This window comes from Cylas formicarius, unplaced genomic scaffold (assembly GCF_029955315.1).
Source record: "Cylas formicarius isolate icCylForm1 unplaced genomic scaffold, icCylForm1.1 PGA_scaffold_3__17_contigs__length_32017465, whole genome shotgun sequence".
NCBI classification, from domain to species: domain Eukaryota; kingdom Metazoa; phylum Arthropoda; class Insecta; order Coleoptera; family Brentidae; genus Cylas; species Cylas formicarius.
This window is the reverse complement of record NW_026844326.1, coordinates 3,341,932-3,358,756: the sequence shown is the minus strand read 5'-3', so window position 1 is coordinate 3,358,756 and position 16,825 is coordinate 3,341,932. Positions and strand designations below refer to the sequence as shown.

Genomic DNA, 16,825 nt, shown 5'->3' with positions numbered 1-16,825 from the left:
AGTTTAAAGTTTTCAAGGGAATTAGTTGAACATCTTCGCTATTTACTCGTCGAAGGACTAGGGTTGCTAACGCCGATGCCACTAGGATCCTCGGGAGGTTCATTTTCCTGCGAATTTAATTTTTGTTTAGATTTTGGTCGTTTGGCAGAATTTTTGATACGTTTCCGAATTGGTTTTAATTTTATAGGTTGTTTGATTTTTTAGAGTAGTTTTCTTAAATTTAGGTAAAGCTTTATTACGTAACTTAGTACGAATGTAGACCGGTTTGTCAGTATCGAAATTCAGGGGGTCCTCGCGTTCTTTGTTTCTTTTATCAATTATTTTTTTCTTTTGTTTTTTGATTATTTTCCGAAATTAATTGATAAACCTTTTTCGAACTGTTTTTGAACATAGTCCGAAATTGTCACTTGGTCACTAATGTCAAAAGGATTTGTGTCATTTATATGACCTTTGATTATTTCAAAAGGTGTAAATTTCGTGACACTGTGTATGGAGTTATTATATCCTAATAAAGCGCGTTTTACGATTTGTTCCGGGTTGTATTGTTTATGTTCCTCTTTAAGACATCGATATGCTTCAATTATAGAATAATGAAAACGTTCCACGGGGGAGTTAGAGTTACTGTTCTTTGAAGTGGTTTAATGCAACGCAATTTTATACAATTTGCAAAAGTCCTCTATGTCTTTATTTTTAAACTCCGTTCCACGTTCTGACGTGATTTTTAAAGGTAAACCATGGCGTGATACAAAAGTTAGGAGGCAATCAATGACAGCTGTTCCTGTCAGACTTTTAAGAGAATACGCTTGACCGTATCTAGAAAAGGCGTCAAGAATGGTTAAAAATATTTGGTTGTCCATTTTAAAAGAGTCAATATGAATTTGTTCGAATGGTTTAGATGTCATAGGTGTTAGACTAAATTTAATGACAGGGGGATTTCTGTCGTATTTGTTTTTTGGCAAGTATCACAAATGTTTACAAACCGCTCGATATCGTTCAAGTTTTGGAAATACTACTAAAATTCTAGTGTTATTGATAATATTTGAAAATTGACATTGGATTCGATTAATATCTCCTTCGGCTACAATTATTTGATTTTTATAAATATTCAATATTCTTTCTGTAAAGGGAATGTTAAAAATTGGATTTTCGTGGCGGTTGATTTTGTGAATATTGAGCGGGTCGCAGAATAATGTCTGACAAAATATTTATTTTCTTTTGGGAATTGTTGCCTAAAATTGATTCTAATTCGTCCGGATTTAATTCAGGTAATTATTCGGCATTTTCCAAGAATTTCTCTATAGTTTCGTTCGCGTCACCGAGTTCATTAGTCGTAGGTAAAGTTTCCAAGGCGTTAAGGTCAATGTTTTCGCTAGTATCTACGGGGTTTCGCGAAAGTGCGTCTGCGGCTTGGTTTTTCTTTCCTTTTTGATATTGTAAAATACAATCAAACTCTTCGAGTTTGAGGCGCCAGCGAATTAAGCGACTATTTGTTTCTTTTAAACTTGAAAGCCAGATTAGAGGTTTATAGTCCGTGAGGACAGAGAACTTTTGTCCAAACCAATATGGTCTAAAGTATTTACAACCAAATACAATTGCTAGCAGTTCCTTCTCGATGGTCGAATAGTTTATTTCCGCGGGGTTTAACGTTCTCTATGCATAACTAATTGGGTGACCATTTTGCGATAATATTGCTCCAATAGCATAATTTGATGCATCAGTTGTTAATTCGAAAGGTTTGGTAAAATCGGGGTACGCAAGTACTGGTTCTGATGTTAGTATATTTTTACAATGTTGGAAACAATTCACAAATTCTTTCTGGTTTTTCTTTAGACATTGAGTTAATGGTTTGGTGATCTTCGCAAAATTTTGTATAAATTTACGATAATATCCGAGCAAGCCTAAAAATTGTTTAATTTTTTTTTGTACGAGGTATCGCGAATTTTTGAATGGCCTCGATCTTTTTCGGGTTTGGTTTGATGCCTTCTGGCGTCACTACGTGCCCTAAAAATTCGATTTCTTTTCTTAGGAACTCGCATTTGTCCAGTTGGATTTTTAATTTTGCATCGCGTAATTTCGAAAATACAAGGCGCAAATTTTGAATGTGTTCCTGCAAGCCTGTACTAAAAATAATTATGTCGTCCATATAGACCATACAAATTTTATTCTGAAGGTCTTTAAGGACCTCGTCCATAACGCGTTGGAAAGTACTCGGCGCATTTTTCAAGCCAAATGGCATTCGTAGATATTCATAATGTCCGTTTTCCACGGAAAACGCTGTTTTTTCTATCGAATTTTGTGCCATCTCGATCTGGTGAAAACCGCTCGCTAGGTCTAAAGCCGAAAAGTATTGTGATCGTCCTAACTTATCTAGTATATCAGAAATGTTTGGAATGGGGTATCGATCGTTGATTGTTTTAAGGTTTAATTTACGATAATCTATTACGACGCGCCACTTTTGTACGTTTGAGGCATCGATTTTTTTTGGAACGATCCAAACGGGAGGGCTCCAAGGGCTCGTTGAAGGACGGATTATACCTTTCCCTAACATTTCATTTATTTGTTTCCTTATTTCCTCTTTATGGGCTTACGGGTAACGATATGATTTTGTGTGTACCGGAACTTCGTCAGTGGTTTTTATCTCGTGTCGAATTTTGGATGTAAATGTTAGCGCGTCGCCTGGTTTATAGAAAATGTCTTTAAATTCATCGCATAATTATTGATTGATTGCTGCTCTTCTGAGATCATGTGGGATAGCCGTATTAATTTGGTTATATCGATTTTTGAGGGAGAATTTTGAAAATATTTATTTTTATCGAATTTTTTTATGGTTTCGAAAGAATATATTTCGAATGCTTCCTATATAAACGATTCTACGGGAATTGGTTGCAACAAGGTCGTGTTAATGGTTTTATCGGTGTGGTTTTGTATTTCAACGGGTGCGAATCCGTTTCTCGCATGGGATAGGGTTCTAGGAATAAACAAGTTATTTATTTCAGTAGGTGGTACTAAAATATCGCCTTCAAAAACGTTAACTGGCAAATTCTTAATAATTTTCTCATGAGAGTTTATCGAAAATGAAAATTTTGAATCTGCGGGTTCGCGGAACTCAAAAGGAATTTGAATTGTTTTAATCGAAAGTATTTTGTTATTTAAGTCAATATTTATATTCATTTTCATCAAATCAGTTAATCCAATAACGCCATCGAAAAAGTCGTGAAAATCGAAAAGGATAAAATCGATTTCGTAATCGATACCAAACTCTGTAAGTAGAGGTATAGTAGCTTCAAATTGAGTATTTTGGCTGCCTACGGCTGTTTTTATAGTATTTTGTGTATTATAAATACAATTCGAAAAATATTGTTCAGCAATAATAGGTTTTAATACTGATCTATTACTACTAGTGTCTATTAATAATTTAATATTTAAAGAGTTAATTTGCAAGTAAGGAAGGGGGTTATACGAAGATACGTTTATTTCAATTAAGTTGGTAAAGTGTTTTTGAGGGGGTAGTTGTCTGGGCCTTACGTCAACTGGGCCAGTTGGAAACATTTTTTGTGGGGGCTTAAAGTAATTTTGATTAAAAGGTTGTTGACCGAATCGCGTTAAGTTACCAAATTGTGCGGGGTTACTAAATTGCTGATTTGGAAATTGAGTGAGCTTGGGTGGTACAAACGCATTATTGCTAAACGGTCTTTGATAAAAATTTTGAAGATGTTGATTTGTCGGTGCACTGTTTAAATTTCGGAAGTTCGGTTTTTGAAATTTATAAGGCTTGTTCAGAGTCCCATACAATCTTTCAAAATTTTTGAATTCATTTACATATGCCATGGCGTCTTCGAAACTTTGCGGTGTTTTTAAATGCATATTGTTTTTTAAGACGCCTGTGCACCCTGCGATAAATGTATTTAGGGCGGTTTGATCATAATGTTTAATATATGAAAGCTTTTCTTCCGGTGTATATTTAGACTCGTTACTTATACGCTGTGCAATGTCGCTCCTTAATAATTGAAGTCTACTTCCAAAATTTATCAAGTGTTCGTTTTTATTGGGCCTAGTCCTAACTAATTCTTCCATTCACTAATTTCTGTGCGATTACCTACTAGAACTGCGGCTCTGCCTACCAGTTTTTCCTGGATACATTCAAAAATATGTTTATTTAATTCCGAATTTGCAAGGGAAGCGTAACCATTAATTAAGCATTCGCATCTGTTGATAAACTTATTTAAGGTATTGCTATCACCTTCGTAAGGTTGAATGTTTTGCAATTTTGATTTAAATAAATTCCAATTTACTTGGTCTGTCATTTTTTTTGATATTTTTCTTTCACTAAAGGTTAGATTTTTGAAAATTTCACTAATTTCAGATTCTACGTCACTACTTAATGCTTTGAAATATTCGCAGCTTGTTTCTCATTCACAATTTAACATCAAAAATTGATCGATTAAAAAAAAATTGTTTCCCTAACTACTTGACGTCCGATACGTCTTGCTTAAAATTATCCCTATTAAAAGCCGTAACGGGGGATCTTAAAGGGGCGAAAAGAAAAAATCGCACTTACGGTTTTCCCTTCCCTGATCCTTTGTTGCACACTGCCTACGAGAGTCTTCTCTGGGTTCGCCAACAAGTTCTTTGGATTGCGCTGTAGCGGTTGAAACCACTCCTCAGGGTAGCCTAATTCGGTAAGTGTCACTTTTCCGCACGATGCGACGTACACACACGAATTGTCTCTGCTTTTTCGTTTTCCGAATTCCGAGGGCACAATCCTACCGACTGCGCCAATTATGTTCAAGCGAAGACGAGTTGACTTTTTAAAAACTTTATTTTCAAAATACAATCGAAAATTAAGAGTTTCTGCAGCAGCAGTTACAACAAGAATAATCATATTACTTAAAACTAAGACTTTATAGGTTCATATCCGAAAAGCTGACGATGTGAATCTCACGGTCTCTTCATAGCACCATCGTGGCCAAATGCTGACATCGTAGATCTCACGGTGTCCTATCCTTATTACGTAGAAATCATTGTACATAACTGGAGCGAGTTTTTAATAAACGAGTGAGTGAAAAAGTTTACCGAACGTGTTGCATACTATACTTTTTCTACGACCGTTAGTTTTTGGGTACATTTTCGAAAAACAACACGAATACATTCACTGATGACGGAATTGACAAACGTCGAAATTCAAAGCGTGGGAAATATCTCCGAAAACATCCGATTGCTCCCAAATCCGGCTCGAATTCATGGGAAACGAAACTGACGGTAAAGTGACCCTTCCCGCACGCTAGATCGGTGGGTAATTAGGTATTTTACAGACGGGACTAGAAAAAAATATTATATTTTATAAAAAACCTGTTAGAGTAATATTGCATGTACTTGAAACTAAAAAGTAGGATAGCGTTGGCAGAAAAAAGGACTTTCCTCACAATTTATAATTATGGCCTCTTTTATTTATTTATTTATCTAAAAAAGTCAACCTAACAGGCATGAAACCCAACTGACAGGTAGGTTGTAGTACAAAGTATTAAATAGTTACAGAGGCATTGCAAGTAATGGTGATATGATGAAACTGGGAGAAGACTGAAATTAATAATTATAGTTAACGGGGCAATAACTTTTTCACCTTAGTAATAGATTGTGAATAAAAGTCAAAGTCGTTTCCAGCATTGTATTTGGAACACATTCAGAAAATAGGAAAAATTCTTAAAATATTAGTTGTTGGTGTGGGAAGAAAGAATGTGTTACTATGTGATGTTACGTTATGTTACTGTGTTAAACAGCTAAAATTATATTTTGTAATTTTTATTTTATTTTATGTTAATTACAATTTCAAATTCAGATAATACTTTTGTTTTAATAAGAATAAGTAATAAAAATTATTTAAGAAGACATTATAAAACCATATAGCGTTTTATAGATTTATTAAAAAGCGATGAAGCAAAATCATATTTAATTTTTATCAAATCGTTATCGTCTTTTTTTTTCAATTTTACAATGGGTGTCGATAACTGGGAAAATATTAAATGCTTGGATTGACTTTACCCTTTCCCAAGCTTCATTTATCGTCTGTGAGCCTATAATAGTTTTTCAGTTTTTCGGGTGAAACGTAGAACAAAGTGGTATTAATACTGCATCAGAAGTATTATTTTACAATCTGACCAAATCATCTCTATCGCATTAAATTGGCAATGAGAAGGCAGAAGCAGCAAAACGGGATTGGCATTTGCCAATGTTAATTTGTCCATTCTTAAAAGATTGTATTTTGAAATTATTTCATATTCAAAGAAAAATACTTAGGAACTAGCTATGCAGTTTTTCTGGCAAGTGTTGCTTCACTAACTTCCATTCCAAGATTTTAAAGTAAAAAAAAATACATAAGTCAGTTTTTCCCAAAGCATATTGGTATATATATTGGTAATGAAGAAATGAGAGTTTCCGTGGGTATGAAAGTAAAATTTTTATCTGTTTATAGGTTACAAAAAGTCCACTTTTCGCATAGAAAAAATATAAATCACCTTTCAAAATTTTCGGTCTTCATTGATTTACAGCCCCATTTAAAAATAAGACTGACATACTCCACGAAGCCATTGTTAAAGCCAGCTTATAAATTATATAACGAACTCCTTCACCATATTCTTTCCAAACTATTGGTACCAGCTTTTTCTAGACACGCCTTTACTAAATATTCAAGTCCCGTCCAAAAATACTGTATTGAACGAAGAGGCATCATTTTTCATGTTTTCTCTCAAAACACGGCATTTTTCCCAACAAAATTTCAACCTTTTTAATCTATCAAATGGCGATTTCGTGTAAATTTGTGACTGTGACATCCAGTAATGTACTAAAAAAAGATGTCATGGAATAACGTAATTGCACAATTTTTCTCACTGGATCATAGATACAATACTATGTCTATGGATTACTGCTAATACCATTAAGTGGTGCAGTTTAATAATGATTTATAACTCGAGTAGCGTAAACTTAGTTTAAAGAAGTCACCCCGTTACGTTGTTCGCGTCTCTAAACGTCCTAAAACGTTTCAGCTGGGAGCGCAGACGTCGGTCCCGTCCTGCAACCCACTACCACCAAATATCACAGTCCACCGCAGTCACTTGGACGCTGCGGAAAACCTCCGGAACCAGTTCCTAGCACGTCCACCGCGTCGCTCCTCAACAATCAAATTTTAGCGGCGCATCGAGAAGACTCGAAAATCGACCTAATCGAGTTTAGCAATTCGGACACGGACTCGGACTTGTTGGACAGGACAAGCGCTGTGCCCAGTGCGCTTGTAAAATTGAAGAGCAAAAAAAGGCACGACCGGGACGAAGAGGCGAGGCAGAAAGTACTAGAAGAATCGATGCCGGATATAAGATTCGTACCTGCAGAACCGCCCGCTGTAATCAAGAATAATTTAAATGGCAGCTGTGTGAGTCGGGCCAAAACGAAAGATCGCAATCTGGCGGCCGCCCTCTGCGGTAAGTTGCGACGGTAGTTTTTCTGGTCACCGGACTATGGTTTCGTTTGAATTTTCTGTTAATCTACAAAAAATAAAAATACTTGGGCGTCGATCAATAATTAAATGGGATTAATGTGCCCGCCAATGGGCTTGTTTGCAACATTCGCTTTTGCAGCTTTTTTCACTTAATTCGGTGCCATTTTATCGTTAAAGCATACTATCAAAATTTTAAGGCGACAGAAAGCTTTGGCGAATTTGTGACGGCATTCCTTGCATTGTTTTATATTCTGCAACAGTGCTCGTTGTGTATATTTGGTTTTTATAGTAATATTGTTTTTTTAGTGTTCTGGTATCACTTGACACTTGGTTTGTACGGGCAATTTCCATAAATTTACCCGAAGTTCACATTTCTATAGTAATGGATTATTTTTATCAAAATAAGGATTTTGGAGTAGCCAATGGACCAATTTTTATTTCCATGAACTTTTAACATGTCATATAAAAAAATCTTAGTAGAATTCCAGTCGGAGTTCACCAAACGAACGGATCGTATCCCGTCATATATTATTATCACATTTTTTCATCCGTGAATCAATACGTGAAAACATACAAATATATATTTAAAAAAATTAACAATTTGGATATTGTCAAGCATACAAAAAATAAAATAAGTATGCCAAAATTAAATAGATAATTAAGGCATAAGCTCGGGTGCGTTGCAATTTAGATATTCAACTATAGCTTAAAAAAATTTTTTTGCTGTATTATTTTTAAAGCCACAATTTTTTTGTATTTTTTTAACCTCAGTGGGAAGTTTATTATAAAGTTTCACTGACCAAAATATATAGAGATGCGAACGTCAATAAATTTAGTTTAGGAAATTATTCTCACTATTATTTTATGTGTTCTGCACGCCTCATTACCCCTGACACACTTGCCAAATCGATGGCATATGACAGGCAAGATTGTACATAGCAAGTAACGAAAGGTGAACATCAACATTATGCCTCAATTGCTACGGTACCGTGCGGTCAATTTATCTTGATAACATGTTAATTGGTTGGAACCTTTTTGTTTTTAGAGATATCAAGGTAAACAAAAAAACGAAATGTAGGGTTAGTAGCCATGTATAAAACAAAATACTATCACTTTTCTGATATATGGGCCTACATCATATATTTTAAAGGGAACACCCTGTATATTATATATGTGTTTAATAGAATATCTTATTCCGATTACAACAATGTAACACACTTTGCATTTTAGGCCACTCGTTTTTGACAAATCGGCAAAAATAGAAAATATTTATATAATTTCAAAGATAACTGACGGATAAAAATATGCTTATGTTTGTAACAACGTTGATGGTTGAATTATTGTCCAAGTCATATGCTTCGAGTATACTGTCTGAATAATAAAAGTGCAACCGCAGCACGTCGTCAGTATATTAGACTTTATCCAGAGCGCCGAGCTCTTTAAAAACAGATATTTCTAAAGCTGACAAAGAAATTTGCAGAAAATGGTATAAACGGTATTAAATGCTAAAAAGGTAAACGGTTTTAATTGAAGAAAATAAGGCAAACATATTGGGATCATTTAAATTTCGTAAAACTTAAAAACTAAGTGCAGAACAATTTTATTATTTATTTTTTAGATTTAATGAGAATAACAATTTTTTGAGAAATATTTTATGAACTGTTAAGTTCGTTCACTACATGAAAGGGTTGTAATAGACAAACTACGCGATATTGGTCTTTAAATAATTCTAGACAAATACACGAAATAAAAACACCAGGGTACCCAAAATATGCTCCTAGGTGAGCATATTTTGAGTCCGATATTTATAGATCAAAAGTTAACTGGAGATCATTATTTGCAACTCATTTAGTATTAAATAGAACAATATATAGAAGATCAGCGCTGATTATATGGCAGCAAGACGGTGCCCCTCCTCACAATTTAAAAATTTTCTTAACATGGAATATCTCAGAGGTTGGATAGGGAACGAGGGGACTATGGATTGGCGAGCCAATAGCCCCGTCTTAACTTTAATGGGTTTTTCTTTTGGGGACACATAAAAAATCACGTGCACAGAACTCCTTGTAATAATGCCGTGGAACTTTGGCAAAGGATTAATTGTTAATTCAGCCGCCAATATTACTGCAGGATGTAATTTGTTGAATTTGGCAAATGAAATGGCATCTTCTAAATTATCCAAAAATGTTATAGAACTTTGGCAATTTATAATTATTTGCATTAGTGTATTTTGAGCTGTAATAAATGTAGTAATGTCGGGAATAGTATTATTTGAATTATATTCAAAATTGTCTGTTTTTTAATATTTTGTTCATTTTTCTGTAGAAGTGTTATAGTGTCATTATAGTTGTCGATTAGATGTTGAATCAACAAGGTTTGTTTTTTTAGTTGGACGTCAGATGAATATTTACTACGGACAAATTCTGCTATAGTTCTATCATATTTTTCTCCATCGTCCCAATCGAGAGTGTCAAAAATCCATTTCGATTATTTACCTACAGCATACACCTCTTTTTGTGCGATTAGATTTCATATTAGCAAGTTTGAATCTTACTTTGTAATTAAATATCGAGCATTATTGAGTAAATTATTTACATTAATATATTGTAGAGTTTGATAATTATGTTTATTTGTATAGTTTAGTGATTTTGAGATTACAGCGTAAGCGTACTCTAAATTACGTAATTACGTAAATTAGGTATACGTCGATGTTGAATAATTCGAGCATTTCCTAAGCGAAAGGGTAGAAGTGGTTTTTTGATTGGGATAATTTCAATATCATTATTCGCTATCACTAATAACAGCGTAGCTGCAAGAAGGAACAGCGTTGTCCGGTTCATTAACCTGCGAACAAGAAAAAGCTTTTGATGCGAGATTTGTGAATTATTTTATTTTTTGTGATAATTTTACTTCCATTATCTTGATCTACAATAACAGGTTTTCTCCGGAGCTTACGTTTTGTTGTTGTTTCAGTTGCGTAAAAGGTTTTCTCGTTTTTCGTTTTGTTTTTCATTTAAACGCATTCTAATTGCTAACGATGTTTCGTAAATTTGTTGATAAATAGTTTTTAATCTTTCGAGTCTATGTGCAATATAATTATTCATAATGATAATAAACTGTTTATTTTTCCATTTATGACATCAAAAGGTTTTTATTTTGTTGCGCTATGCATTGATGAAGTGCGACCTATAATTGCGTATTTTTTTAAATCTTTAGGTCTTTTTGTTTTGTCCTGCCAATGACGTCAGTTAAAACAACTTTTGATATTACCAATTTATAAGCATTGTTTTTTAATATATTTGGTAACAAAACAGATAGTTCCCTATATAAATCTATTTCAATGTATTGTACATAAAGGCAGTACATTTTTGTTGGATCCAAATAATCAAAAAATAATTTAATTATTTCATTTTGATAGTTTTGACTTAAATAAACAGAAAATCTTGATGTATTTTGAATTTGATTACTAGTATTTAAAGCATTTTCGGTAATTGGTATATTTAAAATAGGATCTTCAGCTGCTGAGTGTACAGTCCCACCAGTATTAGGAATATTTGGCGGTCTAATTTGAATGTCCGAGATGATATTAATTCTTGGAGTGTTTACAATTTCTCGAGGGTTAAACACGTGTTCAATTTGTTTCAATTGTTCAAGGCTTATATTGTGATCTTCTTCCGCATGAATGTATTTATCGATGTCTTCATTAATATCTCCATGATTTCCAAAAAGTATCTCATATATCTATCATATTTAGTTCGTTGCGTGACAGGTCATCAGCGTTGGTGTTTTGTTTTCCTTTCTTAAAATGAACTGAATAATCAACCTCTTCTGAATTTATTCGTAATTGTTTTGGAAATGTCACATTTATTACATTGTTCCTAAATTAAAAACTTCAAAAATTTCGTTATGAAAGTCCGGAAAAGATAAAACGTTTAGAGGTTGTGGGAAATTTAACGTTATTGAACTGAGGTGGCTTTTACTTGATGAAAATCTATTTATCAAAATAAATAAGAACTAAAAGTTCAGATTTTCACGAACTTATATATTATGACATGACAATTCTTTCGACAACACCGTGTCTTTATCAAATGTAATATTTACAAACTACCTGCTACTATATATACCGAAAAATGACCATAAAACCTTAATTAATGTTGCGAGAATTTTAGGTTCAATAAAGGAGATGTATTTAAATCTAATTGATCGTTAAATGGCTTCCAATAAATTTAATTTTCTACTTTTTGTGGCTGTGTATAATATATCAAAATTGTCGTCAAAAATGTGTTTTTCTGTGTTTAAGTGTGTAGCATAATTAGAATTTAGACTATTGTTTTTAAACGCTCTTATATGTTCGTTAATGCGTTTCTTGAAGGATCTACCTCTTTGTCCAATATACATTTTAGGACAAGATCCACATTTCAACCTGCAGACACTTGATTTTTGGGATTTTGGACATTTCGATTTATTGTTTTTTAAATATTTTCCTATTGTGTTGTTAGTTCCGAAAGCTATTTTTAAACCATATTTTGACAAATGTTTTGAAACTTTCGCTAGGTTCTCCTATGTATGTAATTGTTTTAAATTGTTCGTGTTCTGTATTTCGTTTCGGATAAATAGAGTTTACTGTTGTCTGTATTTGTTTTTTATTTATAATTTTATCCATAATGGAGCCGTTGTTCAGTGCTATTTGTTTAATGATAGTAAGTTCTTTGTTGTAATTTTCTGTTGAGAGTGGCGTATTAAGAAGTCTGTCTGTGTATAAAAGAGTTAAATGCAGCCATTTTGTATGTATAAGGGTGATTTGAGCTGTTCTGTATGACTGTGTCCGTGTGTGACGGTTTATGATATATTGAAAAATCTAATTTGTTTTGCACTTTCGTAATAGTTATGTCTAAAAAATTAATAGAGTTATCCTGTTCAATCTCGATAGTGAATTATATACGATTATGTATTGAGTTAATGTAATTTAAAAAAGAATTTAATTGTCTGTCCGTTCCAACAAAGCAAGCAAAGACATCGTCCACATATCTATACCACCATAAAAAAACTTTAAAACCTAGCGAAAAAGTTTCAAAACATTTGTCAAAATGTGGTTTAAAAATAGCTTTCAGAACTAACAACACAATAGGAAAATATTTAAAAAACAATAAATCGAAATGTCCAAAATCGCAAAAATCAGGTATCTACAGGTTGAAATGTGGATCTTGTCCTAAAATTTATATTGGACAAACAGGTAGATACTTCAAGAAACGCATTAACGAACATATAAGAGCGTTGAAAAACAATAGTCTAGATTCTAATTATGCTACACACTTAAACACAGAAAAACACATTTTTGACGACAATTTTGATATATTACACACAGCCACAAAAAGTAGAACATTAAATTTATTGGAAGTCATGGAGATTATTATGGTATTGCTTAACGATCAATTAGATTTAAATACCTCTCCTTTATTGAACTTAAATTCTCACAACATTAATTAAAGTTTTATGGTCATTTTTCGGTATATATAGTAGCAGGTAGTTTGTAAATATTACATTTGGTAAAGACCCGGTGTTGTCGAAACAATTGTCATGTCATAATATATAATTTCGTGAAAATCTCAACTTTTAGTTCTTATTTAATTTGGCAATTCTAGAAATCACCTTGAGAGAATGCTCATGTGAATGTGGCTGTTGAGTTGTTTTTAAATTTAGCATTAATAGCCGGTTTTTTATTTCTCGTAGAATTGAAAAATTTGCCGGTTCCGGCACTGCATACGGCGTGTGTTTTCTGTCACGTGGATTCTCCGACCGAATTTTACATTCAACCGGTGACCGACGATTGTCTGCTCGACTGGTAAGTATTACTATAGGTGAGTTCGACGGAGTAGGAGTAGTTTTTTGTCACGTGAGCTTGGTATTAATAGAGTGTAAATTGTATACCCTTGGACCTTTGGAGCAGAACGTCAAACATAAATGTCAAACAGCTGTATTGGTTTGTTGTTGTTTTTGTAGTTGCCGAAAAGAACTAGTTTGTTGCGTGTTTATTTTTATCATCAATTTTTATTATTAATGAAAAATAATTTTAATATTTCTGCCCATGTTTAGTTTTATAAAAAAAATATCTGAACGACGAGGATTATGAAGTCAGGGAGACACTGTAAATCATGAACTGATATAAGGAATTTCGAAAAATTGAAAGGCGTAAATTTTAATAATTGGCATGGAGAAAAATGAAATAATTTCAAGTCACGGTTGAAAAAATGTCAAAATTCTAACGAGCAGGAAAACTAGCCCGGTAAGAAACTAGTGGTTTCAAGCACGGAACATAACACAAATATATATATTTTATAACTAATCAATACAGTAGAATTTCAAAATGAAATTCATAGGTAAGTGTTATATTAAATGTTTTTTTTAACTAAAAATATGCAATACTAGTTATCAAATTTCTTTTTGCATTTACTTTTTTATGGTCCTCTAAAGTTAAAGAAAAAAAATCAAACTATTTTTTTATAGACGTGATTTAAACTTATAACGAATACAGAGACCGCAGTGATCCCTTATCATTACCAAAAACTAATTTTAAAAATCTTTTTAGGCCTGTGAACTGGGTCACTGGCTACTTTATCAAATTGGACCTCACATGAAAGATGCTGAAAGGACTACAGCTATTCGTAAAACTCTAAGGGTGAATAAATTGAAGAACAAAAACGCAATCGCTAATGAAAATAATTTATAAATATTTTAATTTTTTGCATCACAACATTTTTTGTATGAAATAATGTACCAAAGAGATACTGGGCAAGATTTTTTTTAACAAGTTTATGTTTGTCAGAAGTGACCTTATAGTTGAGGGTTCTTGCTCATATAATAAAGTTTCGTGAAACAGCTGAAGAAAATAACCGTGAGAAGCAATTGTGAGTTTGTAATCGACTGCCAATAAAATATTATTTATTTATACATGTTTAGATTTATGGAAATGATGGCTTTCCTGGTGTAATAGGGTGTATTGATTACCCTCACATAGCCATAATTGTTAGAAAATTGAAAACCCTGAAATGCCTGCGGTCATCTTTTACTGCAGGAAATAATGTCTAGTTTTAACGTTCAAAGTAACACTATGTTCATATTTTAAAACAGTAACTATAAGAAGGTGAAGGTTTTCTTTTAAATGCAGATTTGTAATGCAAAATTAAAAATTTAAATATCAGGTTTCCGGGATGTGTCCATGATTCTGCAATATGGCAGACTTCAAGAGTAAGAATTCATCTGTCTTATTTAATTGTTTTTATTACCTATTGGAACCATGGCTGCTTACACCAATTTCCAACACAATAACGAATAATGAAAAGGAATATAATCGTAGGCATAGATTTATCAGACAGTATAGAAAACTAACACTTGTCTAAAACATAGAACTCTACATTATTTCCCGCAAATAACAGGAAAAATCATTTACTCCTAGTATAATACATAATTGTTGAATTGATAAAATTTAGATGGTAAAATGTTACTGTATTTTAATAAGGACATTAATTATATTCTTAGAAGATTATGATGATCAAGAAGAAAATGATGAAAATTTGGTTGAAGTGGAAGATTATTTAAATCGAATTGAAAGAACTGTTTGTAAGAAGGTCGTATTGTTCGAACTAGAGTAGTGGAAAATTACTGTTTTTGAATAATGAATTTCCAATTTATTTTGATTATAAATGATATGATCAATTTTAATTTACATATCATATAAACATATGTTAGTATTTATGAAAATCTTTTATTTTAATACACTGGTGATAAGATTTGCCATTGCTTTATTTAAAATATGGAGATAAAAATCGCACTTAAACTTCTTTCAATTAATTTCGCATTCTTGCCCAAGATTTGGAAAATACAAATAAATCAATTTAATTTCTAAACCAAACTGAAACCGCCTAGCGAATATTTGGTAGAGTTCACTAAAGTATATACCGTTTTTACGACATAATCCGGTATTTAATTTTGGTAAATTTTTATGAAGGTCTAACCGCAGGCCTACCTCGCTTAGGTGTTTCTTTGTACTTTCGTGCATACGAATGCTGCACGGATTTGGGTAGAGTTTCATCGGTGAGTTTCCTGGATTGTTTTAGTCCATGCAGTGAAAAATACATTCTTATTTTTAAATCCTACTCTTAAATTGCAACAGTCGCACAGTTCTTGTCGCCTAAGATCTTAAATACGGTCCTGGCTTGTCGTACACGTTTTGAAAATAATGGTTCCTTCCGCTTTTACAACAGGCATCATAGAACAAATGGGCAAATTCGACAGTTTCAAACTTTTGTGTATGTTTGCTATTAAAATCCTGCATTAGTCACCCTATTTACGTCAAAAAACGATACCCAAACGAATAAAGTGTATAAGGAGTGACTCGGAGTACAGGGAGTTAACAAGCCAAACCCACCTTATGTTCCACAATTTCGCAATTTTCTTTGGGAAGTGTTGAAACCAACGAAAAATCCGTACGATTTCATTTCAGGGTGAGCTACACGTTATCTGCGAAATTAAAAGGCTCTCACCCCGAATTCGTTACGAAACAAGAGGCGTTCTCAAAATTAGGAAAATACTGCGTGGCTTACGTCTTGGAGCAGAAGGAATGGTACAGGATGCGCGTGCTCGATTGGAAATTGGTATGGCCCACATGTTACTTTTTTTTATTTCCTTATTTATTTATGTATTTATTTTACCCAAGACCTTAATAAATTAATTAACCAAACAACATAAGGAAAAAAACAAGAAGTGAAAGTACGAGGTTGAGTCCAATATACATGAGCCTACTACTAAGAACAACAAGGTACAGCTAGTTTCATTTGGCATGTCTGATGGCATCCCCAGAACGCCGTGGTTTAATACTGTCTCTTCCTCCACATATATATGGAGAGGCGGTAACCCCAGTAGGGCGTCTATGGCCGCTGTAGGCTTGGTGCTGAGGGCATCAGAAATTGCTATACAGGCTTGCCTCTGCAGCCTAGCAATTTTTGTCTGGGCCAGTCGTTGCTGTCACTTGAGCCACCAGACTACAGAGCCATATGCAATCATAGGCCTAATTATCAGCATGTATAGCCAATATATCAATAGGACCCATGCCCCAGGCTTTGCCACAAACCCTCCAGTATGTTCAGAGCGATCTTTCCGCTTTCCGGATAGTCTTCTCTAAGAGAGAGAGTTCCAGTTGAGGGGGTACCAAATTTTCCAGTTTCCTTCTGTTACCACTTAGTTTGACGACCACCTGTAGAACCACTTCCTTCCACCTTGTGGACAACCCCTAGCGGTTCTGAAGTGGACAATAGTTGGTTACAAATCGCTTGCCTCTAA

The 16,825-nt window shown here is 33.5% G+C and overlaps 2 protein-coding genes across 12 annotated transcripts in view; one reads left to right on the top strand and one right to left on the bottom strand.

Annotated features, from left to right (window-relative positions):
- Positions 1-16,825, bottom strand: part of LOC132698999 (mucin-2-like) — a 475,159-nt gene that overhangs the window by 281,353 nt on the left and 176,981 nt on the right. The gene's annotated exons all lie outside the window — the stretch shown is intronic.
- Positions 1-16,825, top strand: part of LOC132699000 (uncharacterized) — a 72,551-nt gene that overhangs the window by 15,827 nt on the left and 39,899 nt on the right. For all 11 annotated transcript variants that reach the window (XR_009618460.1, XR_009618458.1, XR_009618459.1 and 8 more), the window contains 3 exons: positions 7,041-7,472; positions 13,220-13,331; positions 15,990-16,140. Coding sequence is in view for 7 of the 11 variants with exons in the window: in XM_060665380.1 (XP_060521363.1) it covers positions 7,041-7,472; positions 13,220-13,331; positions 15,990-16,140 (695 nt within the window). In the remaining 4 variants the exon portion in view is untranslated. The remainder of the gene's footprint in view (positions 1-7,040; positions 7,473-13,219; positions 13,332-15,989; positions 16,141-16,825) is intronic.